Here is a 27,380-nt window from a genome sequence, read left to right as displayed (position 1 = left end):
GTAAAGGCCATTGAATATGTAACTCAATGCATGAAATGTTCACTTTCAATTAGAAGAATTTCAAATAGAAAGTGCTGTCAATATTAAAATTATCCAAATATGTTCTTGCATTGCACAATGGTAGACAATAGGAATCAAAAGTTGAACAGAAACAATGCTGCTGGAAAAGCTCAGCAGGTCTGGCAACTCTGTTTCTTCCCACATCACAGCTGCTAACATTTCGGGTCTGGTGACCCTTCCTCAGAACCCGAAATGTTAACTGTTTTTTCCTTCACAGATGCTGCCAGACCTGCTGAGATTTTCTAGCAATTTTGTTTTTGTTCCTGATTTACAGCATTTTTTTTTTTAAGTTTAGGAATCAAACGTTACTGAATTAACATTTCAAGTACAGAACACTTCATTGCAGGATAGTTTCTATTCATTTGGTAAAATGGAATTCTGATGTTATCGTTGGATCCTGTGAAACGAATTTAGCTTTGTTTTCTATTTCTCTTCTCTGCATAACTAAAAGTACAGTTGTTGACTTTTCCTCTGTAGTTAATCCAAATGTAATCCTGCTTTAAAACATTTTAAAATAAATCACAACTTGGGTCTCACATTGGTCATTCATGAACAGAAAATAGTACAGACCAAAAACAGGCTCTTTGGCCCATCATGTCTGTGCTGACCACATGATGGCATGTTACATTTATGAACTAATCAAAATTCAATCTCGTACAAGGCAAACTGACAACAATAGAAAACAAAAAAACTAGCAGTGTAATCTCAGTTTTTTCTCGGTTTAATTATTTGAGATTGGTAGTAGAAAGTTGCAATTTCCAGGGAGATGGAATAATAAACATGTTAAATCTAAACTATTATTATATAAACAAACTGAGCTATTCTGACAATGTGCTTGAAATTGCATAGGTTACTATCTGTAAAGTTATTAAGAGGTATTTTGAAAACAAATAAAAAAATCCCTTTCACGCAGGGCTGGCCTTCCAGTTTACACAGCAGACATTTTCATGGTTTCCTCTTATCAATTATCTAACCGAGAGTTGTTTATTTACTATGAAATCAAACTGCATCTAAGTCTCAGAAGGCAGGTGATATGTTATGCTGCAATATTTGATGTAACTCTGTAGTTTTCCTAAAAATATTGAAAAATTTTAGCAAATCCATTATAGCTGTTCAGGACAAAATATTTTATCTCAATATCTCCTCAATGCAACATTCTTGATGAGACACCAATCTTGAAGTTAATATGAAAGTATGGACAAAGTTCCAATGATTTATGAAATAGCATGTTTTTATATTACTTCTACAACCAGTTTTATAAAATATCAACATTAGCAATTTATTTTTTCCAGGGATGTTCCCAGCATATAGTAGTAGAAAACACAACTATTATACAATGCAAGTTTTGAGACTCAAAGCACAGATATTATAGAAATCAGTCACATTATCAAAAGTAATGCATAATATGTACACAGGAACAGAGAAAAAAAAACTGAATTGTAGTTAGCAAATATGTCTGGCAATAGTATTAGATTCTTTTGATTGAGACTGCTAGCATACCTATGTACAAATGCAGCAATTTGAGACGCATCTTATTAATCACGTATGGGATATTATTTCCATTTAAATGACCAATGGGAAAGTAAAATCAGTCCACCAGCTGTAGCATTACAAAGTAACAGGTATAGCTACATATCTTTAGGAATTAGATTACACAAGCAATGCTCACTGCTCAAATGGCGTGCGATCAGATATTGCCTCATGTTGGCCATTTACCAAAATGTGGGCATCATTTTCAGTTGCTGAGAACAAACTTTTTCTCTAAGGTACATTGCTCACAACAGATGTTGTGAGCAGTTTAAAAATGTTTTGCATAGAGTATTGACTTCACAGGAACCAACAATGAAAATGGCTTCCATTCATTCAGAGTACAGTTAACTATTTACATGTGTGGTACTAATTTCTAAACCTTCACAGTTATGCCATTGTTCTAAGTTTGTCTATTACATCATCAATTATGTTTACTATCAATTTGACATCGTCTTTTTCAGCCATTCGATGCTGACCATGTTTGCGAAGAATAAGATCAACATCCGAAGAAAGAACATTTTGTGCCACGTTCAGTGAGATCTGCCAAGGAATATGATCATCCTTCATACCATGTATAAGCCTCACAGGACAAGTTATTGGAATGGTACTATGCAACACACGGTGATTTTCAGCATCTTTAAGAAAGGTGTAAGGAATCTTGTGGAATTCTGAACCCTTTTGGAGGTTTGGCAAGTACCATTCTCCTTTTGCTTCTATTTCTTTCTGTGTCTATGAGAAACAACACGGAATTAGAAAACATTGGAAAATATCACACCAGATTATTACAACACATTGTGATTGCTCACGATCAGCATTACCTGATAATTGACTACATCACTTCACTATCCAGGGTCTATGTATAACCACTTATACTTAAACAGCTGCAGAACAAAAAAAAATCACTATCTGCTCACTAGGATTAACTAATGATGCCAGTGCTACTGTGTATTCTATGCACGTCTACATGGATTTGTCTCTTAAATGGTATTTCTAGTCAGACAAAATCCAAAGCATAGTATCTAATGCACACAAAACATTCATGTTGTTAATTAGCTTTTGCTAGTTTTCTAGGCTAGCAGTTATGGATTAGGGACATTGCCAACTTTAACATTCCATGTTGAACACAGGCATTAAAAGCCTTGTACAATTGTATTTCCTCTCTCAAATAATACTGTATATTCCAAAGACACCTTCAGACTTAATGAATTAAGTTTAGACATTTTTTTAGAGCCGACATTCCCTTCCGTAAATTGTTGCTTATCAGAAGAAGTAGTGAGCATAACTTTATTCCTCTCTCCACAGATGCTGTCTGACCTGCTGAGTATTTCCAATATTTTTAGTTTTTAATTTTAGATACAGATTCTTGTTCAGATTTTTAAAACAATTACACAATGTATTTCACTGCTTTGGAATGTACTATAGAACAGGAATATCAGAATTCACTCTTGATCCTTGTGTATTTACAGTATGCTTTGTACTGAAAATGTTAATAAATGTTGTTTCACTTGATTTTTCAAAAAAAAACAATATTTTATATCAGTAAGTGCTGACAACAACTTGAACTGCCTCGAAGTCTGATATGCCCAGTGGAAAGAAACTCAATCGAACAAAACTTTGTAAGATTTTATATTAATCTATTTATTTCAGCTGTACATTGTGTTGAAACCGTCTACAAAAGCATATATTAAACCAGCTGGTTTGTTGCATTTGCATTTTGGAACTTGTGTTTGAGACTAGCCAGTTAGGCAACAGAATAAGCTTCAGGTAGCTTTACACAAATAAATTTCACATAGTTCATAATCTCTGCAATCCAGCTTCCATTATGTCGACATTCTCACTTTTTAAAGTCCATAAAATAGTTAACAAAAAGGTAAAATTAAGTTTTCAAAGACTTTTAAAAAAAAAGACGTGGCCAATCAACTCTGAAAGTAAGATTAAATTATTTATTTCTATGTATATACAATAGCTAAACTTGCTACTCACACTAAGACAGCTAAGGAACTAAGTAGACAAAAAGAAGGTAGTGAGTCTGCAAAGGGATATAGATAGGTTACCGATCTTAGCAGATGGAGTATAACGTTAGAAAGTGATGTCCACTTTGGCAGAAGAAAAGAAGCATTTAAATATTTATTTCAGGACTTGGAGCTCACAGAATCATTAAATTATTATAACATAGATGACCATTCGGCCCACTGTATCTGCACTGGCTCTCCAAACAAGCATCTCACTTAGTGCTTAGTCCTCTGATGAAGGGTCTAGGCCCGAAATGTCAGCTTTTGTGCTCCTGAGATGCTGCTTGGCCTGCTGTGTTCATCCAGCTCCACACTTTGTTATCTTGGATTCTCCAGCATCTGCAGTTCCCATTATCACTCTCACTTAGTGCGATTCTCCCGTCTCCGCCCTGTAACCCTACATATTCTTCCCTTTCCAATATCTGTCTAATTCTACTTTGAATGCTTCAAAAGGATCTGCCTCCACTCCAGACCCTAACTACTTGTGTGAAAGCCTTTTCTCCTCATTTGATTTTTGTTAGAATCCTCGCGGATGTTTTATTTTTATTCTTTTGATCAATTTTGAACTGACAGCTGGAAGTGACTTGTGGACTTTGGAACTGTTTGTGACAAAAAGAAAAGAACAGACCAAACACGCCTTTCTGAGACGCCAAGCCTGGCAGCTGATTGCGAGTTGATTTCTGATTAAAAGGGATTCCAACAGACACACTGACCACAGGAAAGGCACTGTGTTCAAACTGGTAGCAGGAGATGGCTATTAATGAGGTCAGTAGCTGGGAATTGGTTTTAGCAAGTCTGGAAGAGACACAAGCATGTGACAGTTGTGGAATGGTAATTGAGTCTTTGTAAAGAGTTGATCAGCCTATCAGGTTGGAAACAGAATTAAAGTTTTTTTTTTAAAAACTTTGTTTTCTGAGAGATGGCTTTTGGACTGCTAATGGGGCAACATGAAGATTTGGAAGATCCCTGCCTAATCAGCACCAGCTTCCAGAAGTCCAAACAATAGAGAGCGGAGTTAGAAATATTAGAGATAATGGGAACTGCAGATGCTGGAGATTCCAAGATAATAAAATGTGAGGCTGGATGAACACAGCAGGCCAAGCAGCATCTCAGGAGCACAAAAGCTGGCCAAGCAGCATCTCAGGAGCACAAAAGGAGTTAGAAATATTGCTGCCTTTCCCTGGGTGAACTAAGGTAAGTCTAATTAACAGTTCAGAAAAGCACCATGAGTCCACATCTATGCCTGGGAAACAATGCATTGTGAAAGCCATTTAAGTAATTTGACCAGTTCTCTATTTTGTTTCATTTAACACTTAACTCTGTTTACGTGAAAGGGGCTGAAAACAAATGTTGAGTTGAAAGCACAGACATTTTTCAGCTTACCATTCAATTTAATTTTCTCTGCTAAAGTTTAGTGCATTTAACAAATAGTTAAGCCCTGTGTTTAAAATACAAACCAATGTCTGGAAATTAATTATTTGCAGAGCTGAGGATTGGCTATTTAAAAGTTTTGTTAGGAACCACAGGAGTCACTATTTGAGGGTCTTTGAAGGTTTAATTTTACTGTATAGCAAATGCTGAGGCAGAATGCCTGATATAGTTTGGCTAAATGTATATTTTAGACTGATTTAGTCTGTCTCTGTGTCATAACACTGTTGGTTCTTTTACTAATGAATTTAAATCCGTTCTCACTTGTTTTCAATCCAGTCACTGGTGGCAACATTTCCTCCCTATCTATTCCCTATCTGGTAAGATTCCACATGAATTTGAATCTTTCTGTCAGATCAGAGGATCAGAGAAGCGGAGCAATCTGCATATCCTAGTAGATGAATCACAAAAGGTTATTTTGAAGGTACAGTGAATAATTTGGAAGTAAAATGAAACATTAGCATTTATTGAAAAAGGAAGTGGAATACGAGAGTAGGTGAAAGAAGCTGAAAGTAGCTGAAGGCAACCTTGGTGAGTTAGCCACATTGGCAATTATTTTTTATTTTGGAAAAATGACTGTTTTAGTTGAAAGATGCGATTATTCTGACTTTACCATGTTCAAAAGCCATTAGTTCAGTTGGATGAGGTGTGATAGTGTGGAGGAGGAGAAAGGACAAAGATGAACCGTTAAGGGTAAAACATATTACGAGTTTATGGATTTCGAATAAACATATTGAGCAAAAATAATTAGAGAGTCCAAGTTAAAAATGCACTGCACTTACCTCCAAAGGAAGCTGTTTGAAAGCATTTATCAAATAATCAGCCCCTGTAGCTATGCCAATGAGTGCAGCTATTTTATCAGGGCGGGCTATTGCAGCTAGCAGCATCAGCCATCCACCCATACTGGAACCTACCAGAACCTAAATATTTAAAAAAAAAATGCATTTACTATTCCGGATGAATGAGATACATTCATATTTCTCTCCCAACTGTCTAATTATCAAAGAGAGAGTTTTAAGAGGGTTATTTTAGGAAATGAATGAAAAGAGACACTGGGGGGGTTACTACGTTAATAACATACGTTGTTTAATATTTGATTTTTGCTTGCAATTTGTAAACTAATTGGCAACTTCTACATTTTAGACTTGCCTAGAAGAGGTAAAATGGACAAGATGATTAGGAACAATTTTCATGTAGGAGTGGGACATTCACATTTCCTCTAAAGGTGTGAAGTGTATCAGCTTAGAGACAATGGTAAGTTTCAGGATAGCTCAAGGTCTGAAGGAGTGCTCACAGGTTACTGGATGTGGCACTGAAGCCCCTAGTGGAAGGAGTACAAAGGACGGAGAATGCTCTGTAATCACAGAATGTGCAAATAACATTGCATATCATGTGGGAGGAGATTGCTGAGATGCTGGCAGTTAGGAGCTCTGCACCACTAGAGTGTTGTAGAAAAATTGAACTATTTGACACAAATGGCAAACATGCTTCTCAATAATTGCACCACAATCTCAACATGCCTTTACCATTTAAGATTACAAAAATATTCAAAGAACCAACAATAATAGATTCTTTTTAGGCTTTACTCATACTAGACATACGCTATGATTCTTTACACACGAGACATCCCAGAAGACACGCACACAAACACCCATCAATACTCATTCATAATCTTCAGTTTTTAATCTACTGTGGCAATCACAAGACATAAAACATTTACCATTGTTACAGAGACAAAAATATAAAGGAGGATAGTGAAAGCTTTTTTAAATATGTGAAAAGAAAAAAAAGGTTAAGACGAAAATTGGGCCCTTGAGGTCAGAAACGGGTGAATTTATTATGGGGAACAAGGAAATGGCAGAAGAGTTGAATAGGTACTTTGGATCTGTCTTCAGTAGGGAAGACATAATCAATCTCCCAGATGTAATAGTGGCTGAAGGACCTAGGGTAATGCATGAACTGAAGGGAATTTGTATTAGGCAGGAAATGGTGTTAGATAGACTATTAGGTCTGAAGGCTGATAAGTCCCCAGGACCTGATAATCTGCATCCCGGGGTACGTAAGGAGGTGGCTCTAGAAATCGTGGATGCGTTGGTAATCATTTTCAAATGTTCTGTAGATTCAGGATCAGTTCCTGCAGATTGGAGGGTGGCTAATGTTGTCCCACTTTTCAAGAATGGAGGGAGAGAGAAAACAGGAAATTATAGACAGGTTAGCCTGACGTCAGTGGTGGGAAAGATGCTGGAGTCAATGATAAAAGATGAAATTACGACTCGTTTGGATAGCAGTAACAGGATAGGTCAGAGTCAGCACGGATTTACGAAGGGGAAATCGTGCTTGACTAATCTTCTGTAATTTTTTGAGGATGTATCGATGAAGATGGACAAGGGGGAACCAGTGGATGTAGTGTACCTGGACTTTCAGAAAGCCTTTGATAAAGTCCCACATAGGACATTGGTGAGCAAAATTAGGGGACATGGTATTGGGGGCAAAATACTGACTTGGATTGAAAATTGCCTGGCTGACAGGAAGCAAAGAGTAGTGATAAATGCGTCCCTTTCAAAATGGCAGGCGGTGACCAGTGGTGTACCACAAGGTTTGGTGCTGGGACTGCAGCTATTTACAATATACATTAATGATACAGACGAAGGCATTAGAAGTAATATGAGCAAATTTGCTGATGACACAAAGCTGGGTGGCAGTGTGAAATGTGAGGAGGATGTTATGAGAATACAGGGTGACTTGGACAGGCTAGGTGAGTGGGCGGAAGCATGGCAGATGCAGTTTAATGTGGATAACTGTGTGGTTATCTACTTTGGTGGCAAAAACAGGAAGGCAGGTTACTATCTCAATGGAGTCAAGTTAGGTAAAGGGGAAGTACAACGAGATCTAGGTGTTCTTGTACCCCAGTCAATGAAAGCAAGCGTGTAGGTACAGCAGGCAGTGAAGAAAGCTAGTGGCATGCTGGCCTTCATAACAAGAGGAATTGAGTATAGGAGCAAAGAGGTCCTGCTGCAGCTGTATAGGGCCCTGGTGAGACCGCACCTGGAGTATTGTGTGCAGTTTTGGTCTCCAAATTTGAGGAAGGACATTCTTGCTATTGAGGGAGTGCAGCATAGGTTCACGAGGTCAATTCCCAGAATGGCGGGATTATCATATGTTGAAAGATTGGAGCGACTGGGCTTGTATATATTTGAGTTTAGAAGGATGAGAGGGGATCTGATTGAGACGTATAAGATTATAAAGGGATCGGACACTCTGGAGGCAGGAAGCATGTTTCCGCCGATGGGTGAGTCCAGAACCAGAGGACACAGTTTAAAAATAAGGGGTAGGCCATTTAGAACTGAGTTGAGGAAAAACTTCTTCACCCAGAGAGTGGTGGATATATGGGATGCTCTGCCCCAGAAGGCAATGGAGGCCAAGTCTCTGGATACTTTCAAGAAAGAGATGGATAGAGCTCTTAAAGATAGTGGAATCAAGGGTTATGGGGATAAGGCAGGAACAGGATACTGATTGTGGAATGATCAGCCATGATCATAATGAATGGTGGTGCTGGCTCAAAAGGGCCGAATGGCCTAATCCAGCACCTATTGTCTATTGGGACATTTTACCAAGAGGTATGTGGTCACTCCTTTTCTTATTCATATTTATTCCTGAATCCTAATTCCCAAACAATCCTTACTTGCAAGCATCAGGTCATCCTATCAGAAACATGGTCCTACAGTGGCCAGACACACTGCACCCTAACTCTTCCAGATGCAGATTTTCAGAAGCAATATCCACTTTGATTCCTCCCGAAGGAAATGGAAAAGGAGGTACAGCCACACACCACAGAACAGGAAGTCAACAAGATAGTAAGTACTGTGTCAATTACTACCAGTGTCATAAGGAACAGCTCGAAGACCAGAACAGTGCATAAACTGGATAATATAGTGCATACAGGATCAAATGGAACCCCCTGGGTGCCAGCAGCCATCTAAGTGGAAGGCAAACCAAGCTGTCAGCTTGCCAAGAGGAAGAGTCATATATTAGCTCTGATGAACAGCTCACATGGGTAAGCCATAGAAGAAGGGTGATGTCCTATCAACTAGAACTCTTAGAGTAATGGACAGCTCATATGGTATCTTAGTAAGACTTTAGAGGTTAACAGTGGCTTCTATAAATGAGTCTGTCTCCAGCTATGACCTATGGTTCAATAGACAGCCTTGGACCCATTCTCTTCAGTGTCAAGAAATAATGGGAGCAGCAGTTCTGTCATGATGGATCAGATTGCAGAAGGAATCTGTGAAGCTACAGTTGAACAGGGACTGAAAGTAAGCAAATCCTAATCTCTGGGATCTTTTGGCTTACATCCTTGAGTTTTAAAGAAGTGACTACATGAATAACTGATGTCAATTTTGGAAGATCACAATAAATACTAGTATCTGTAATAATCCTACTGAGCAAATTAGAAGACAGCAAATGGAACAAATGAATGAGCATGCCGTGTGAGCAGTGGACGAGAGCAGTTCAGAGTTCATTAAACCAGCTAGGTCTGGCAGGGCAACTGATAAACGATTAGTGAGACAGTATTTTGCTCATTTATCTTTTGAAACACAGATAGTTTATTAGTAATTGCAGGAGCCCACCTAACAAAGAAGCAGTGCTTCTGAAAACTTGTGATTTCAAATAAGCCTCTTGGACTATCACCTGGTGTTATGTGATTTCTGACCTTGTGCAGCCCAATCCAACATTGTCACCTCCACATCATCTTAAACCTTGCATTACATGTTCGTAAAAAGGCTTTATTGCGAGATCTCTTCAGTTAGGTCCTCTCTCTCCTTTCAGGAACCACTAAGTAAAGATGATCACTTCAGATTGCACTGCAGGCTTAGATTGTGATTTTGGGGGAGGTGGTCAGCAAATTCTGATTGGAGGGATAAGGAGATCATGCAGTTTCCAGTTACTGACTTGGAGTTAATAAATGAGTTAATAAATGAATAGTGTAACAGGAATGATATATAACCGATACTAGGAAAGTTGCAACAGACCAAATGGACTGCAGAGGTTCAAGACGACAGTTCATCATCAACTACTCAAGAGTAATTAGGGATGGATAATAAACGTTGAGCCAGCCAGTGACGTCCAAATCCTGTGGGTGAATGTAAAGGACCGTTTATGAGCATATTGGCATACTGGTAATATTATTGAACTAGTAATCCAAAAACCTGACTTGACTTACGATCTACAGCCACCAAGTCAAATCAGGGAATTTCAAATGTATTAACTAAACCTGGAAGGATTGCTGAAAAATTCATTTGGTTTATTGGTCTCTTTCAGGGAAGGGAATGTGCCTCTATCAGGTCCGGTCTACATGTGCCTCAGACTTGCATTGATGTGGTTCTTTCTTAATTGTTTCAAAAATAGTTAAGCATGCCATCGATTACATCAAACCACAACAAATGTTGAATAAGAGTAAAATTGCACGGCACACCTAGCAGACTTTGGCACCAGGTCTGAGGTTCAGTGTCCAGTCGAGTCTGCAAAGTCCTTCTTATTAACATTTGAGAATGGGCTCGAATTAAAAGGCCTGTGCCTGATGGCCTCCTTCTGTACTATTAAAATTCAGTGATGCCAGGTAGTGAATGTGTAACATTATGGACAAAGTGGTAGATTGCAGTAGGAGTGAACTACACTTGTTAATTTTCCTCAATCTTTTTCACAAGAGGGAAAAATGACAGGGCACCTGCAATATATGCTTCTATTAATGACAACACTTACAGGAGTGACCATTGCCCACAGTCTCTATGGACATGTTGTCCCTTCTTCACACTGAGCACACTCACCATGTTGTGTGGCGCTAATACAGTGTTAGACGAAGTTCAGATCCAGCTGCTCATCAGAAATGGCAGAACTGTATTCAATCACAATCTGTAATTCCATGCCCTGGCATATCCTTCATGTTATAATTACAGTCAAAATATGGAAACTACACAATTTCACTAAGTGTGGGAAGACATGACAGGAGCAATACCATACATACCAAAGATTGTACTAACTGGATGAAACTACAAGACACGAGTACTTGCATGCTGAACAGTGGAAACAGCACGTCATGGTCATACTAAGCCAGGCAGGAATGAATTAAGTCAAAACTCTGCAGTCCTGTCACATAGTTATGAATGATGGTGAACAATTAAACAAATAACTGGACCAAGCTCCATAAACAACCACATCAGTGTTTAGCATGTTAAGGATTAAGGGACAAGGCTAAAGCTTTTGTGACATCTCAACCAGGTGTGATATTATAGATATCAGAACTTTAATAAGTGCTCATGGATTGAATGAACAAGAAGCAGCAGTAACCATGTCTGGGATAAAGTAATAAAGGACAAGGACAAACTTATACAGGAATTGAAAGCAATTAGCCATGTCTGGGGAAAGAGGGAGTTAAAACTGCATGAACAAAACTATTTTGACATCTGCTTGATTACGAACTGCTTTATACTACAAGGAGAACGGAATGCCAGAATTTAAAGAGTTAGTTTCAGGAAAATGGTGTCTTCAAACAGACAATAAAGGCCAAATGTGATAAGGAACAAATAAACTGCTTCTGTTGATAAGATAAACTGCAGACTTAGAGTAACTTGGATGAAAGGACTTAAAAAAAATCAATAATATCACACCTAGACCTGGAGGATTAAAATCTGTTTAAGAATTAAACACCAGATTCTCCTTTTAGCAGAACTTCAAAGAATAACACTGCACAGGGATCAAACCTTGGACACTTCCAGAGACAAACACTGTTGGCTGGAATCGTGGTCAAGTTCCACCATTAATCGGATAATAGCCAAGCTGAGTTGCAAGGCTTACCTTGCTTTCTTGAGGGGTCTTATTTTGGTTGCTAAAGGCAATGACGTTTACTCCAGTTTCAGTATTTGATTGACTGTAAGATTTCTTAATAAGTAGCAGAATTAAAAGTGACTTGTGGTTATTTACCCACAACACATGGATGCATAACCGAAGATCCATCTCAGCATCACAGATGTCTTCAACCAATTTGATTATTCTACACAATATCAAGAAACAGCTGAAGGCAGTGGATCTGGCAACGGGGCTACTTTGGGCCCCAACAACATCTCAGCTGTAATACTGAAGACCTGCAGTACAGACTTAGCTGCATTCCTAACCAAGCTGTTCCAACACTGACAACAATCCAATAAAGTGGAAGATTGCCCTAGAATGTCCCTTCCACAAAAAGCATGACAATCTAATCTAACCAATGAGTGCCCTTTCAGTTTGTTAATCAACAGCAAAGCGATGTAAGATATAATAGTATTATCACGTGACACTTTCACAGCTAATAATCTTCTTACAGATGCTCATTTTAGACCCTGCTAGGGCTACTCAGCTCCTGATCCCATCACAACTTTGGTCTAAACAAAGACAAAAAAAAAGTGAATTCAAGAGGCAAATCAAAACTGACTGCCCTGAACTCAAGGCAGTATCCAGGACCCTTCATAAAATTGCATTTAATTCCAATCAGGTCAAAATTCTTCACTAACTGGAGTTACATTAACACAAAGATGATGATTGTGTGGGTTGAAGACCCAACTATTTTCACCTACTTCAAATGATGTTCACTTCACATTAGGATAGGAAATGGAATGCTCTTTATTGAATATAAAGTACAGCATTCTATTCATAACTCCTCAGATGATGACTCAGTTCATACCTACCTGACAATAATAGGTTGGCAAATAAATTGGGGGGAGGGGAATAATATGTGCTGCTCAATTACTAAAGTCACCATCTCGAAAAAGAGAGAATCTAATCAATGTCCCTTTGACAATCAATGGCACTATTACTGCTTAAATTAATTTACATTCTAGATTTTACTGTTGATCAACTGGAAACTCTGGAGTAACTAACACACCACTTGATTCCCATAAGCATGCCCATGATTTTCAGCTCATGTCAATGGTCATAGTGTCAGAGATATAGAGCATGGAAAGAGGCCCTTCAGTCCCACTCATCCCTGACAACCAAATATCTTATATAAATCTGATCCCTTTTCACCCATATCCCTCCAAACACTTCCTATTCATAAACCCATCCAGATGCCTTTTAAATGTCATAATTGTACCAACCTCCAGCACCTCCTCTGGTAGCTCTATCCATACACACACCATCCTCTGTGTGAAAAGGTTGCCCCTTAGGTCCCTTCTATATCTTTCCCCTCTCAACGTAAACCAACGTCACCTAGTTTTAGACTCCCGTGTGATGGAATACTCTTCAATTGGCCGGATAAGTGCACCATTAGAAATACCTAACAAGCTCAATACAATCCAGGACAGTGCAATCCACTTGAATGGAATCCTATCCATCATGTTGAAATGTTTACTCCCCTCACCACAGGCACAACTGCAGCAATATGCACCATCTTCAAACTGCACTTCAATGTGGTCCATTGGTTGCACCTTCCAAACCTGTGACTTCTACCACTTGGAAGAAAATGGCAGTACCACATGCAAAGTTTCCCTCCAAGCCACCCATTATTCTGACTTGAAACTCTATGGCAGGCCTTTTACTGTGGTCTGGATTCCTAACATTACTGGCATGTAGCCATATCACGTGGACTGCAGTGTTTCAAGAATATTGCTCTCCTAACCCTCCCCTGAGAAATGAGGAATGAACAATATATGCTGGCTTCACCAGAGATGCCTACATTACATGACTGAATTAAAAGAAAATGGATGCAGGACTAAAGGAGGTAAAATTAGAAGCAGTGATTAAACATTTGGCCAGAAGGGGCTTCTCAGGATGATTTCAAAAGGAGAGAAACAGGGCGGTAGCAGGTACATTCTAGATCATAAAATATTGAAGCAGAGCGGTTTTCACAATGTTACAGTCAGAAGAATGGACAGTATTTTGAGATATAGGGCAACAAGACCATGAGGAACTGTGATCACAAGGATGAGAACTTTAATTTAAAGGCAATGCTGGGTGTGAGCCAATTGCAGTCAGCAAGACAGAGTGAAGGCTAAGTGAGGCTTTGTCTCGGATGCAATGTATTCATGGGTCAGTTTATAGCATTCTCACCTCAGTCAGGTTCTACATCAGGACTTGGAAGTAATGATCCAAACTGACACTCCAGCGCAATGCTTGGACATTTCAGGTCTGTGAGCATTCATCAAAACTCCTAATCCTGAGTTATGCCATGTGTCCTGGCCAATAATTCTTCGATCAACATCACAAAGCTAGATGATCTGGATGGAATCATACTCTTGTTTGAGAGAGAGTTCACGGTATACAACTCACCCTTGTGTTGCCTAGATTACAACAGTAGCTACAGCTCAAAAGTAATTCACTGGTTGAAAAGTGCTTTGGGGCATCTGGTGGTCACAAGTAGTGTGATAGAAAATGAAAACTCTTTCTTTACAAGAAAGAAAACTTTAGATGACTGAAAACAACAACTTGGGAGATATGCCATAAAGGCATTAGAACAGACAATTCAGAGATGAAGAGGGATGAGAGTTTCATCAGCAAATATACCAAGGAAGAAATGTGCAATCTTTGTGATGGACAAGATACATGGGCCAAAAATTCATCTCGGGATTGAAAACAATATCAAGTTGCAAACAGTCGAGTTCCAAAACATGCTGGGCACATGTGATACAGAAATGTCACATTTATGAATCACAGTGATGGGGTAAAGCAACAATTTGTCAGACAGCCAATTTTTCCTGACATGGATAACATTCTTACAGTTTGCTAGTCATCATCTCATAAAATACAAGTTGACCCTTATTGTTTTCTACATACCCAAATATACAGCAGTTGGCAATACAACCACTTGCCTTTTACAGTTACAGTCAATGGAAATTCTCGTCATGTACCTTTGAATCTACTGCAAAACAAGTCTGTTCCTAATAGTTTGGCATTAAAATCTTACTTGTGGTCCTTCTGACAGTTCATCAAGCACAGCCAAAACATCCTTCTTCCACTGTCCTATTGTACTCTCGCTGAACTTTCCTTCGGACGCACCACATCCTGAATAGTCAAACCTTGTAAGGATAAAACCAAAATGTTGTAAAACACAAGACAAATTTTCAGGTTTTTAAAATCACTTTAAAAGACAAAATTATGGAATATTATATCCGGAGAGATGTCTAAACTACTGCTACATAGCTGATAAGCAAAACACTTAAAAATCAAAAGATTTATGAATTGCTTCACACCCCAAAAACAAAATGAAGACTAACTATTGATTTCTAAATGGTAACAGCAACTTAGTTAATTCTTAATAAGGCCAGAACTCGTTACAAAATTTGTATTAATGCAAATCAAAATGCTTCACAAAAATAAAATCGACCAAGGCCCACTTGTTTTAATCAGTTTTTGAACCAGTCCCGAGAGGAGGGGATCGGTGTCATGTTTTCTTGTTAGAGGCCAATGAACCAGAAACAAAATACACTGGATGCTAGGAGAGGACAGGAATAAAACAGAAAGTGTTGGAAATAATCAGCAGATCTGGCAGCACTGTGGAGACAGGAACAAAAATAATGTTTCAAGTCTGTAATCATTCATCAGAAGTTGTGGTGCAAGGTCACAGACTGAGATGGCAACTCTCTTCCAGTTTCCACTAAGTGTCAATACTGTTAATGCATCCTGAATGTTCTGCTTTTATTTTAGAGTTCCAGCAGTGTCAGCGTTTTGCTCTTAAAAACAAGGGAGGGGAGGGGAGGGGAGTTTTTTTTTAAATCATGCTCATGTATTCATTTGTATTATTCTATTAGTTAGATCACTGTTTTTGTAATCATATGAATTGGACTATAAATCTTAATTTTGGCCACAATTGTAAGTATTTCCACCAGTTAACAATGTTCTTATATTTGCATTGCCTGTAGGTGTATGTATGCATTTATTTATCTGATTTTACTTCCATGCATATTGTATGCAAGTTAATCATAGCATTTATGTATCTCTGTCAATTGTACTTAAAACTTAATTTTCTAGTCATGTACAATTTAAACAACTCTCACGATTTGTGTACTGACCTATTTTCTATCTTTTCTTCCCAACATATTTCATCTATTCCTACCCGTTAGCTTGTTGAAATTGCCCCAAGTAAAATATATTTATTATTGACTGTGCTCATTACATTTCAACTTTTATTTAAGCCTAATAAAGGTTCAGCCATTGCGTCCCAGACTGCACTCTTGCAGAAGTAAATTCTTACTTCTCAAAGAAATTTAGCATCAATACTATGTATAATAAGTCACCGAGTTTTTAAACATGTAAAGTCTGGAAGCACAACACCCTGCCCACACAGCACTGAATCCCAGATTGTAATATTCCCAATGTTCACATGGCCGCATTCAGCCCATCAACAGTAACCCGTCCTTCAGCTTTTTTTATTCCTGAAGACTACGGGCTCTGACAATATTCTGGCCATCATAGTAAAAATGTGTGCTTCAGATCTTTATAATTTTCACGCTAAGCTGTTCAAATATAGTAGAATACTGGCCCCTGAAAGGGTGACTTTAACCCTTTGATTCCTCCGACTAGACTCCATTATCCAATCACATTTGAACTAATACACATGACTATATTAAACAATTACCCAGACGTTCACATCTTCTAGTAGTTAGTACATCTAATTGTTGGTACATAATTTGCGATTACAGAAAACCTACAGTTTATTTTCCCCCCTGTCCAATACTATTTATTTCCCATTTCAGTCCCTCCTATTGCCTATTTTCTCTTTTAGCATCTACCAGACACTGGAAAATTGCTCAGCTATATCCCATCCACAAACAGTATGCCAAATGCAAGTGACCTGTGAGAGACATTTTTTCTCCTTTTGCTTCATCTCTTGGCTGTCTACAGCAAAATTTACTTTACTAGTTTTTTTTAATATTGTCACTTTAAGGACTGACATAAACAAGCTGTCAAAATTAAACAAAAGAAAAAAAAAGGTTTACTTTACATAACACCCAAAATGTAAATGTAATGAAAATTCTCTCCCTCAAAACACAGATGCAGGAACTCCAGAGTTCTGGAGATGACACTTGAACAGAGATTAATAACTAAATAATCAGAAACAAATCTCACATCTTACAAGATGAACATGCTGCAAGCCTGAAGGATTTCCCACTGTTTCTTGGAAGATAACTGGAGGTTTGAAGCTTCTGTATTTTCATGCAAAGTGTCACCGAGCATGTATTTGAAGTGATGTAATATTGTAGTTGAAAACAAATGAGCCCTCTGTTCACTGTTTGAACTGACTGTACATTCAGACAAGACTGCTGGGAGTTAATTACCAGACTTTGGAATGGTACAAATTGATATCTCATGTCAGGTTTGATTGTGTGACTATAGTATCAATATTACTATTGTTCACACAAATGATTCTGTCATGAGCCATCCTGATGCAATAAACCATTAAATGTCAACAAGACAGTTGCCTGTGATAAAACAGTTTCTCCGAACTTCACTACTGATCCTGAAAAGTTCTCAGTTTACCTCAACCCTGGAAGAGTTAGTTAATCTCAAAAGTTTGAGTAGCAGGTAAAGTCAGATGTTTCACACTGTCTGTATGTAATTGCAACATGAGGGGTGCTCAACACTAACAGGATGCTGCAGTTAAGCTGAAAAGACATTCTGCCTTTTGCACAAATGAGAATTGCAGAATATGAATTTCAGTTTGGTGTGATGATAGGTATGGAGGCCATACATTTCAAAGATGGTGACCATCTCAAATAAAATATCCTTTCAACTGTTTGCCGTAAGGAAGCTGTTGACTACAGTCAACCAGCTCACGCTTGCAGAAATCATTTTGGCCATTATTCTGATGACACGATTGGGTATTATCTGCTAAAGAAGCCAGAGTGTGAGAAAAATTATACTGACAACCAATTTAGGTTGAGCTAGGGTCAGAGATATTATACTTGCATGCACTGGGAAGCTACATATATTAGTATAAAAAGGGCCCTGCTCTTTACAAATAGAAAGAAAACGCACGCTATGCCAATTTCAACTCAATCAAATAGGTTTTGGCTTTTCTCTGGTCAAGACTTTGCCCAGAGAAATGAATCAAAGATGACCTGCCTGATTTCAAATTTAAACAAAGCTTGGCAGTTAATTATCTGTCACCATTAACTAGTGCATCCTCCATAGCAACGGCTCAACCAATCACAGTCATCTTGCCAACCGATCAGCACTCTCCTCTCAGAGTATGAAACATTGCTTTCCTTTCACTTTGATATTTCTTGTGAACTGTCAAGATGAGTGCAAGGTGAAATGCTTTGACAAAATATATCTTTTTGCAGCAATATCCAAGCTTTGTACTGCTAAATGACAATTTCTAAACGTCTCTGTTAGGTTTTGAGTTTGCAGACTCCATGTATGCCGTGACGACTGTATTTGAGTTTCCATAAATACTTAAAAGTGCCGTAAACTCCACAAGTAATCTTGGACCCTGAATGTCTTTTCAACGGGGAGTCATTCATTTAGACATTTGTTTTAATGATTTTCTAGGAAAAAAGTTCATTCCAGTCTATACAGAAATCACAAAATGTAACCAAATCTCTTGGACTCAATCTTGGATCAAAGCTAATTGTCCAGATTCCATACTACTTTAAAACATAAAATAAAATAGCCATTGTCTTTATAGGCTCAGGCTTAAATGATGTGAGCTTAATAAACCCAATCAATCTACTCTCAATCAAACTGATGGAAGTGATCATTGACAGTGCTGTCAAGTAGCATTTACATAGTAATAAACTGTTTCCTGATGCTCAGCTTGGGTAATACCAGGGCTACTCTGATCCTGATCTGTCTTGCTCCAAAAAATGGACAAGGTGAGAGTGACTTGTGATTAAGGTAGCCTTTGACCAATGATGACTTTAAACAGTCAAAGTCAATGAGAACCACAAAAAAAGGTCTCAGACAGTTGGAGAAATATCCAATACAAAAGGAAGACGGTGGGTTGTTGGAAGTTAAATCATTTCAGTCCCAGGAGATTGTTTCAGGAGCTCCTTGGGTGGTGCCCTAGACCTAATCATCCTTAGTTGCTTCAGGAATAATGTGCGCTCCATCATTAAGTTAGAAGCAGGAATGGTTGCTGAGAATTGAACAATACCCAGCGTTCACAATACGTGCAACTTTTCAGATGTGTAAGCATTCATGCTTAGGCTGATGTGACAAATAAAGATACATTTGCACAATACACGGGCCAGATAATGACCTCAAACAAGGGAGATAATCTGACCATCACCCTTTCATATTCAATGGCATTACCATTCCTGAATTCAGTCGCTACCCTTAACAAAAGAAGAAAATACATGTCATTACATTTTAGGCATATATTAGAAATTGTCTTGCATATACTTAATTCCAATAACCAACTGATTTTTTTTGGAACAGGATTGCAAAAGAAAAAAAACACTCCCAATTATTCAGAAAAGAAAAATGGAACAGATCACAATTTGCTGCCTTTCCACTGTTCGGGCCACAGTTGAGTTCAGAAAATAAACTGAAATGAAATCAGAACTGTATTGTACAACATCGACTTCATTTCACATGAGACGTTAGTTTTAATTTAAATCACGGCAGCAGAGAACAGAGAAAAGATGGGAAACTATACTGCACCTGAACAGTAAATCGAGATTGGTCATTCCTTTCGAATAAAATACATTTAATGTAACAAAACATTGCCGTTGCTTTTCTTAAGAGCAATATGTGATTCTATTGTAACTATTTCTATACAGACCTGATAAATGAATGCCCAAGTGATTTGCAGAAATCCTCAAGCTCCAATCCTTTCTGTGCCTTCATAGTTGAGGCAAAACCAGGCAGGAAAATGACTCCTGGGCTTCTACCTTTTATTTTCTTATATGCTAACTTAGGTTGATCTGGACGAGCTAGGTATTTGGTGGATTTCTTACAGCACCCTAGAACACCAAAACATGGATCAACATTGACAGTCAATCTTTACAGTGGTTAAATAAAAGTCTGCTCAAATGCACTGATAAAGAACAAAGGATTGAATTTAACTGGAAGACTGTGTCCCCACTTCCAGCTAAAATGTTGAGGGTGAACTCGCTCCAGCTCTGGTAGGTACGTAGCTAGAGTGGACAGTCAGGAGGGGAAGGTAACCTGGGAGTCTCGCCTATGGACTCAGAGCTATTTAAATAGGCACGCAGGGAATCTGCTACCTGCAACAGCCCTTACAAAATAGTCATTATTTACCCATGAGATAATGGGAACTGCAGATGCTGGAGATTCCAAGATAATAAAATGTGAGGCTGGATGAACACAGCAGGCCAAGCAGCATCTCAGGAGCACAAAAGCTGACGTTTCGGGCCTAGACCCTTCATCAGAGAGGGGGATGGGGGGAGGGAACTGGAATAAATAGGGAGAGAGGGGGAGGCGGACCGAAGATGGAGAGTAAAGAAGATAGGTGGAGAGGTCCGCCTCCCCCTCTCTCCCTATTTATTCCAGTTCCCTCCCCCCATCCCCCTCTCTGATGAAGGGTCTAGGCCCGAAACGTCAGCTTTTGTGCTCCTGAGATGCTGCTTGGCCTGCTGTGTTCATCCAGCCTCACATTTTATTATCTTGGAATCTCCAGCATCTGCAGTTCCCATTATCTCTCACCCCCAACCTGTCTCTGCCTCCCTAACCGGTTCTTCCTCTCACCCATCCCTTCCTCCCACCCCAAGCCGCACCCCCCGCTACCTACTAACCTCATCCCACCTCCTTGACCTGTCCGTCTTCCCTGGACTGACCTATCCCCTCCCTACCTCCCCACCTACACTCTCTCCACCTATCTTCTTTACTCTCCATCTTCGGTCCGCCTCCCCCTCTCTCCCTATTTATTCCAGTTCCCTCCCCCCATCCCCCTCTCTGATGAAGGGTCTCGGCCCGAAACGTCAGCTTTTGTGCTCCCGAGATGCTGCTTGGCCTGCTGTGTTCATCCAGCCTCACATTTTATTATTATTTACCCATGGATGGGTGGGCTTCCTGATGCCTTCCCCATCAGTGAAGAACTTTATACATTTATTGTTACCTGAAAGCTCATGATATTGGAAATAGATATTTTTACCTCCATGTTGTCCATCTTCTCATAACATTTCCTTTTCACTTAGTTTTTGTTTAGATCTAAGTTTCACTTCTTCCTGTTTTTATCATACTTTTTCTCATTGCTCTTAGTGTGCCCATCTCCAACTCCTAATACATGCTTTCTCCCTTTCAACAACCAACTAAACGTTGTTTCTTCTTTTACACAAAGGCTTAAATTTTAGAGTCAGCTGACAAAGGACAGTGCACAACACAAAATTCAAAAAGTTCCATTTAAATTTTTAAATGGGTTCTAACATGTAAATTTCTTCTACTCCAAAATGCCACTGAATTTGGCATTACCTTCAGCATCTAGCAATAAGGAAAGAAGCCAGCAGGCTGTTGAGTCAATCAGATTGAAGGGAGGGAGTGCATACAGAAGGCTTTAAAGTAAAGCACAGGGGCAAGGGATCATATTTGGGATGGCGTGTTAAATTGAATAGACATGATAAAGTAAGAGAGCTAGATGATAAGAGCATGCGAGGTGGTGATCTATTACCATAGGTAAAGATCATGACAATGCTACTCGCACTTTTCCCAGTACTGGTAATGTGTCAGTATTGAATCAACAATTGCCTAAAGGTGGGAGCTAGGTATTACGCCCCAAACCAGAAACTGTGACAACAAAGTCTTCATTATTGCGTTGAAATGTCACACTATATTATGTTCTCAGCTGTTCAGCGAGATATCAATTGCAAAGTTGCAGATTCCAAGGGAAGATATCAGAAAAGAAGAACAATATTCTTCAGAGCAACAAGATTACATTCTTGGCAACTAACACGTTATTTATGACACAGTGCAACCTTTAGTATTTGTACAATTAATGGGCCTGCTTGACAGTTATTGAAAATTGGCTGGGTCACAAGAGCCTCAATCATCTGATCTTGGTCATGCAGCACAGAAGTGCATGAAGCAAAGCAAAGCAACAGGGCCTATGAAATACAAACAATAATAAAACATATGCAACTTGTTCAACATTTTCAGTGGAATTTTAGATAAAACAGAATAATGCATTAAACTTTTGAGAGAATGGCAAACATGTACGTGAATTAAAATTCTGATGGATAAATGCTTTGATGAACAAGCAACATTTAAAAATAACACAATTACTCCCTCATAAAAACAGCAAAACAGACAGCTGAATAGCTATGTTGGCAGTCAACATAGATATTTCACAGTTTGTTCAAGAACGTAAATTATGATTAATTTTGCAGCTCTAGAAATCCCTGTTCTGACGTGAGGGAGAATACGGGCTTCCACTCACATCAATGATGCATCATTTATATTCCCCTTACCTCTCCAACGCTCTCTCAACACTGCCGACATGCTCTGCACACCATTCTCTGCTCTGGAAACGTTCAAGAAGGGCATGGTCTATGAAGATGCCTATATTACGTTGGCAGAAAGGCGAGTCATAGAAACATACAGCATGGAAAGAGACTCTTTGTGGAGGGAGAAAACTATTATTGAGGCTAATTTTATACTGCTGCACAGAGCCACAATCCAGATAAATGACAACGTTAGCTAAAGCTGTGAATATTTCTGAAGAAGGGTCTCGACCCAAAACGTCAAGTTTTCCTGCTGCTCTGATGCTGCTTGGCCTGCTGTGTTCATCCAACTTCACACCGTGTTATCTCAGATCCTCCAACATCAGCAGTTCCTACTATCTCTGTAATTATTTTTGTATTGCCCAGTTTCTGAATTTGGTCGTTTCCATACAAATCTTCCACAATCAACTACCAGAGAATTGGCCTTCTAATTTACAAGAAACTGCTCTTTTGTGAGGTTCAACTAAGTTAAATGGGACTGGTGAAAATTTTCAGGATGATGTCATCAGACCTGGCTAGACTAACATCTTTCAACGATGTTTTCATGAAAAAAATAGATTCGGGAAGTGGGGTAAAAGCAGTGATCCAACATATCCTTAGCTAGGTGACATCATAACCGTATCAACCCACATAAGAAAGCTGAGCCACGTCCAAGGATAGGAATTTCAGCCCCCAATAAAAATACCGATGCTCACAAATCTGTTTTACTTAAACAACTTTCATGACTTTATATTGTCACTATAGCTCACCACCATCTGTCTCTTCAACTTCTATCTCTGCAACCCCCCCCATTTATTCCAGAGCCCCCTTCCCCCTCCCCCATTTCTGAAGAAGGGCCTAGTCCTGAAACGTCAGCTTTCCTGCTCCTATGATGCTGCTTGGCCTGCTGTGTTCGTCCAGCTCTACATCTTGTTATCTCACTTTGGCACCTCTCCTTTTTTCATGCTTCATGTAGTATTCAAAACTATCAGTTTATTGTTTTCCAATGCTAACTTCTTTCCCAAAATATTCTTCATCCACTCTTTCTTCAGCCTCTCTTCCTCATTGATTTAAACCTACACTTGAATTCTCAAAAGCAACTCTCCTCAGATTTCACTACTGTCATGTTCTTCTCAATCTTATCCTTCATGTTCACTCTCCAAGCATACCCCTGCTAAGTTTTAGATAACAAGGTGTGGAGCTGGATGAACAGAGCAGGCCAGGCAGCATCAGAGGGACAGGAAAGCTGACGTTCTGGGTCTGGACCCTTCTTCAGAGGGGGAGGGGGAAGGGGGCTCTGGAATAAATAGAGACGGGGGAGGCGGAGATTGAAGATGGTATGCACGAAGGTGTCAGTTTGTTTTGTTTCATCTCGTCTGAGGGGGCCTGGTATACTTTGTGATCTATGGGAGGTCATTCTGGAAGGCACTTGTTTGATCAGGCTTCTGCAGATTCATTGGTGACATAGATTTAGCAACAAATTACTGTACATATGCAGCTCATGCAGTGAACAAACATTACACATTATAAATGTTGGTCACAAGTAATCACCTCTCACCACCTGCCCCTCTCTCCTTTCTATTTCTGAGCCCCCCTTCCCCTCCCCCATTTCTGAACTAGGGTCCGGACCTGAAACATCAGCTTCCCTGCTCCTCTGATGCTGCCAGGCCTGCTGTATTTATCCAGCTCCACACCTTGTTCACTCAGACTCCAGAATCAGCAGTTCCTACTATCCCTGATAAGTTTTAGTTGTCTTTCAGATGCCGCTGGATCTTCAATCAGTGACAAAGTCATTTCTGACTTCATTATTTCCTTATCTAATATTAATCCTCTCCTTCCTTTATTCAGATTTCCCTCACCTCAATAAAGCATGTTAGTTATCTCAAACGCTTTCTTTAATTATAGATTTTCATTCCTTTGGCTCTCCAACCACCATGATAGCTCTGGTGTTGTTACCCTGCTTAAATGCTCTGTCACCTCAATTATTGATACCATTAATCCAAATCTAACAAAATCATTGTCCCTCATCTGTGTGCCCTACAACACAGCTTTATCAAGATCTAAGAGCACAAAAATTGTTTTAACTTTTCGACAGAGCTTGGGATTCAGTCTCAGGAGTGCAGTCTCAATACCTTCCATTTTCTCCAAGTCTCAGCTGCACAATTATAAGATGAAAAGGGGCTTTGAGCATGCACGAGGGTGGTGTCAGTTTGTTTTATTTCATCTCATGAGGGGGCCAGGTATACTTTGTGGGCAATGGGAAGCACTTGCATTGATCAGGCTTCCATAGGTTCAATGATGACGTACATTTAGCGTCAAATTACCGTGCACGTGCAGCTCATGGAGTGAACTATTAAACATCACAAATGTCAGTCACAAGTAATCATGCAAATGTCAATCATGACAAATTCATCCAATTTAGCTTTGTGAAGCGGAAATGATTGAAAACCATCTTAAGGGTCGCTTGCACTCTAATTCATAAATACCTTCCAAACATCCCACTGCTGCAGGAACATGGGGGCTCCTCTCCTCTCAAATGAAGCGCAAGAATGTAAGAACATGGATCCTTATTTGAAATGTTGCTTTGTGTGCCTGATGGGCACGGAGGAAAGCATAGGTGGGGGGAAGCAAGTGGCACCACTATCACCATCACAATATCCAAATGAATTGGTGCCACAACACATATGATACATTATCTGCATAAAAGGTAAAATCCCAGAGATTCATTTGAAGGTAATTTCATGGCCGTACTAAGAGGTCCCCATGTCCTTCTGTGTGGCAGCCTGTGTTAAAGTCTCATTTGAGTTTGATACAACTGCTCAGAAAATCATATCACTGTTAAGATACTATATTGCTGATGTTCCCTACAAAGGTTCATTGAGCCATTCTGAATGGGTCCAGCAACGTGGATGGATATCATCATGTCACTGTCATTCAAAGACAGTATTGATTTACAGAAGGGAATCAAAGGCATCAGCAATTGCAGGAGTAAAGCAAGCTTCACTGGATGCTGAACACATTACAAAAGAAAAAGCAACAACATAAGTCCCCCTTAGGATGGGGAGGAGGTTTAAAAGGCCAAGAGCTTACAGTCTAGCTGTCATTTCCTCCAGACGACAAAATTTCAGTGCAGCAACAGACTAAGGATGTCTTAAGAACCCACAGGAGAACTGAGCTATCACTTGGAGCAGGACTTGTAGTTGTGTATACCATACCATCCCAGAGACTGATTATTAACATGTGTGACTGGCTTGCCCCAAGTTTTCATTGGGAAGCTGCACGGAATCTCCCAGACCTCATCTCACAAAAAAACAATCAAGGATATTATCAATTCAATTTGTGCAAGATCTCATCACTTCATCTCTTTTCCCCTGCAGGATTTGCAAACATCACTGGTTTTACCTCAGTGAAGGCTCTTAAAACTATCACGGAGCACCATTTATAATAGACCTCAATTCATAGGCAGAAAAAGGTTTGCTCAATCAAGATCTACTTCACCAGTGATCAGTATTACTGCATCTTAGAGATCTGCACCAGGTATCTTGGCAGTCTTGTCCCTCTCCCACTAACTCAAAATTATGTCCTGCTTATGCTGGCTGAGGAGATGAATGTCAGTCACCCAGCCACCTGTCTTTGCCCTTTTGGCCCTATTATAAGGAAGCATGTCTTGAATGAGGTAATCAGGACAGATGCAGGGTGGGGATGCACAAAAGAGAGCTGTTACTGATGGTGCAGTTTCAGGAAAGGTGGGATGGTTCTCAAACAAATGCATAGGATAGGAAGATTTCATACTTTAGCAGAATGATGTGGGTGAGAGTCATTGAACTTAAGATGCTGCCTAGTGACAACTGCAGACCAGCAGCCTTTGTGAGAAGTGTGCAACGGCTGACTTAGATTGAGTACAAGGTAGCAGAGAAAATGGTGTCACGTACTCTTGCAAAGCACAAACTTGGCTAGCCACTTTGCAGCACTGCTCTGGGTCATGCACACTACACTGACCCAGCCTATTATTCCAATTATGTTCACAGGATATGGCACCTAAGGGAAAAAAAAGGCATCATTCTCCACCAACCTATTTACAAAGCAAGGTGCCAACTTTCAATACTTGGCCATCTACTTCCAAGAAGTGATGCGAGCAGCAGAAAGCACAGACAGCAGTGGCACTAACATCTCAGCCAGTGCAAGATTCAACAAGAAGGTGCCATGGGGGCTGGTTGCATAATTAACAAGGGGGAATGGCACAGGATTGGCAGGGAAAAAGCCACCAGGGCTCACAGAGAAAATCTTTCCATGAAACACTGATACTGACACTTAGCTAAAATATGGAAAGATGCAGATATCATGGTTCTCCAAGGATTAGTATGGGCCTGACTGATCACAGAACTTTCTCCACTTAGGGGCTAGGGTCTATCTGTTGGATACTGATTTTCCCATGACGATTAGGCAGTACTACGTTAAGAAAGCAGGAGGACTCAGGTCATCATACGCTCCCCAACCCAGCTCGAATTCCCAATGCGAACTGAAGGGCTTTTACCCTGGACACCCTAACCCCGCCCCCCCAACACCCCCAAGACCAGGGGCCACCTGCTCAGGCTTTAAATCAAACGTGTCCATTTCTCACAGTCGGATTTGCCCCGACCACAGGAACCTTCATCAACTCACCCACAGCATGAGGCCAGGGTACCGGCCGCCACAAGGCGCTGCTTCCTACAGCGATCAGGCCCGGCAACCGACGCAGTACTGCAGCCGCCATAACACCAAGAGGGGCGAATGGGAAGGGACACTGAATATTCATGAGAGGATAGGCGGGGTCTCGTAAATATTCGTCAGTTGGAGGGCGGTGCTTCGTGGGTATTAACATGAGGGTGGAGCCTTTTGGTTTCGCCTTTGAGAGAGCGGTGCTTCGTGGTTGTACATAAAGGGGCGGTCACTGAATATTAAT

At 39.8% G+C, this 27,380-nt stretch overlaps 1 protein-coding gene across 2 annotated transcripts; it reads right to left on the bottom strand.

Annotated features, from left to right (window-relative positions):
• Positions 1-882: 882 nt before the first annotated feature.
• Positions 883-27,235, bottom strand: LOC125453354 (palmitoyl-protein thioesterase ABHD10, mitochondrial-like). Of its 2 annotated transcripts, XM_048532808.2 has the most exons (5): positions 27,101-27,235; positions 19,786-19,966; positions 14,965-15,076; positions 5,813-5,950; positions 1,082-2,319 (listed from the first exon to the last, which is right to left on the bottom strand). In XM_048532808.2, the coding sequence occupies exons 1-5, from the start codon at positions 27,231-27,233 to the stop codon at positions 1,978-1,980; spliced, it is 906 nt and encodes a 301-aa protein (XP_048388765.1). In that variant the 5' UTR covers positions 27,234-27,235; the 3' UTR covers positions 1,082-1,977. The 2 variants fall into 2 exon arrangements, with proteins under 2 accessions (XP_059502409.1, XP_048388765.1); XM_059646426.1 differs by lacking the exon at positions 5,813-5,950 and having other exon boundaries at positions 883-2,319.
• Between the last annotated feature and the right edge of the window lie 145 nt (positions 27,236-27,380).

This window comes from Stegostoma tigrinum, chromosome 6 (genome assembly GCF_030684315.1).
Source record: "Stegostoma tigrinum isolate sSteTig4 chromosome 6, sSteTig4.hap1, whole genome shotgun sequence".
NCBI lineage: Eukaryota > Metazoa > Chordata > Chondrichthyes > Orectolobiformes > Stegostomatidae > Stegostoma > Stegostoma tigrinum.
Note: the sequence above shows the minus strand (reverse complement) of the source record. Positions and strands in the feature narration are given on the sequence as shown.

Coding starts and splice junctions, on each gene's coding strand:
- LOC125453354 (XM_048532808.2), bottom strand. CDS start 27,233: ATGAATATTCAGTGTCCCTTCCCATTCGCCCCTCTTGGTGTTATGGCG. Junction 5,951..14,964: donor AACTGTCAGAAGGACCACAA/GTAAGATTTTAA, acceptor TTAAATATTTAG/GTTCTGGTAGGTTCCAGTAT. Junction 2,320..5,812: donor TCAAACAGCTTCCTTTGGAG/GTAAGTGCAGTG, acceptor TGTTTCTCATAG/ACACAGAAAGAAATAGAAGC.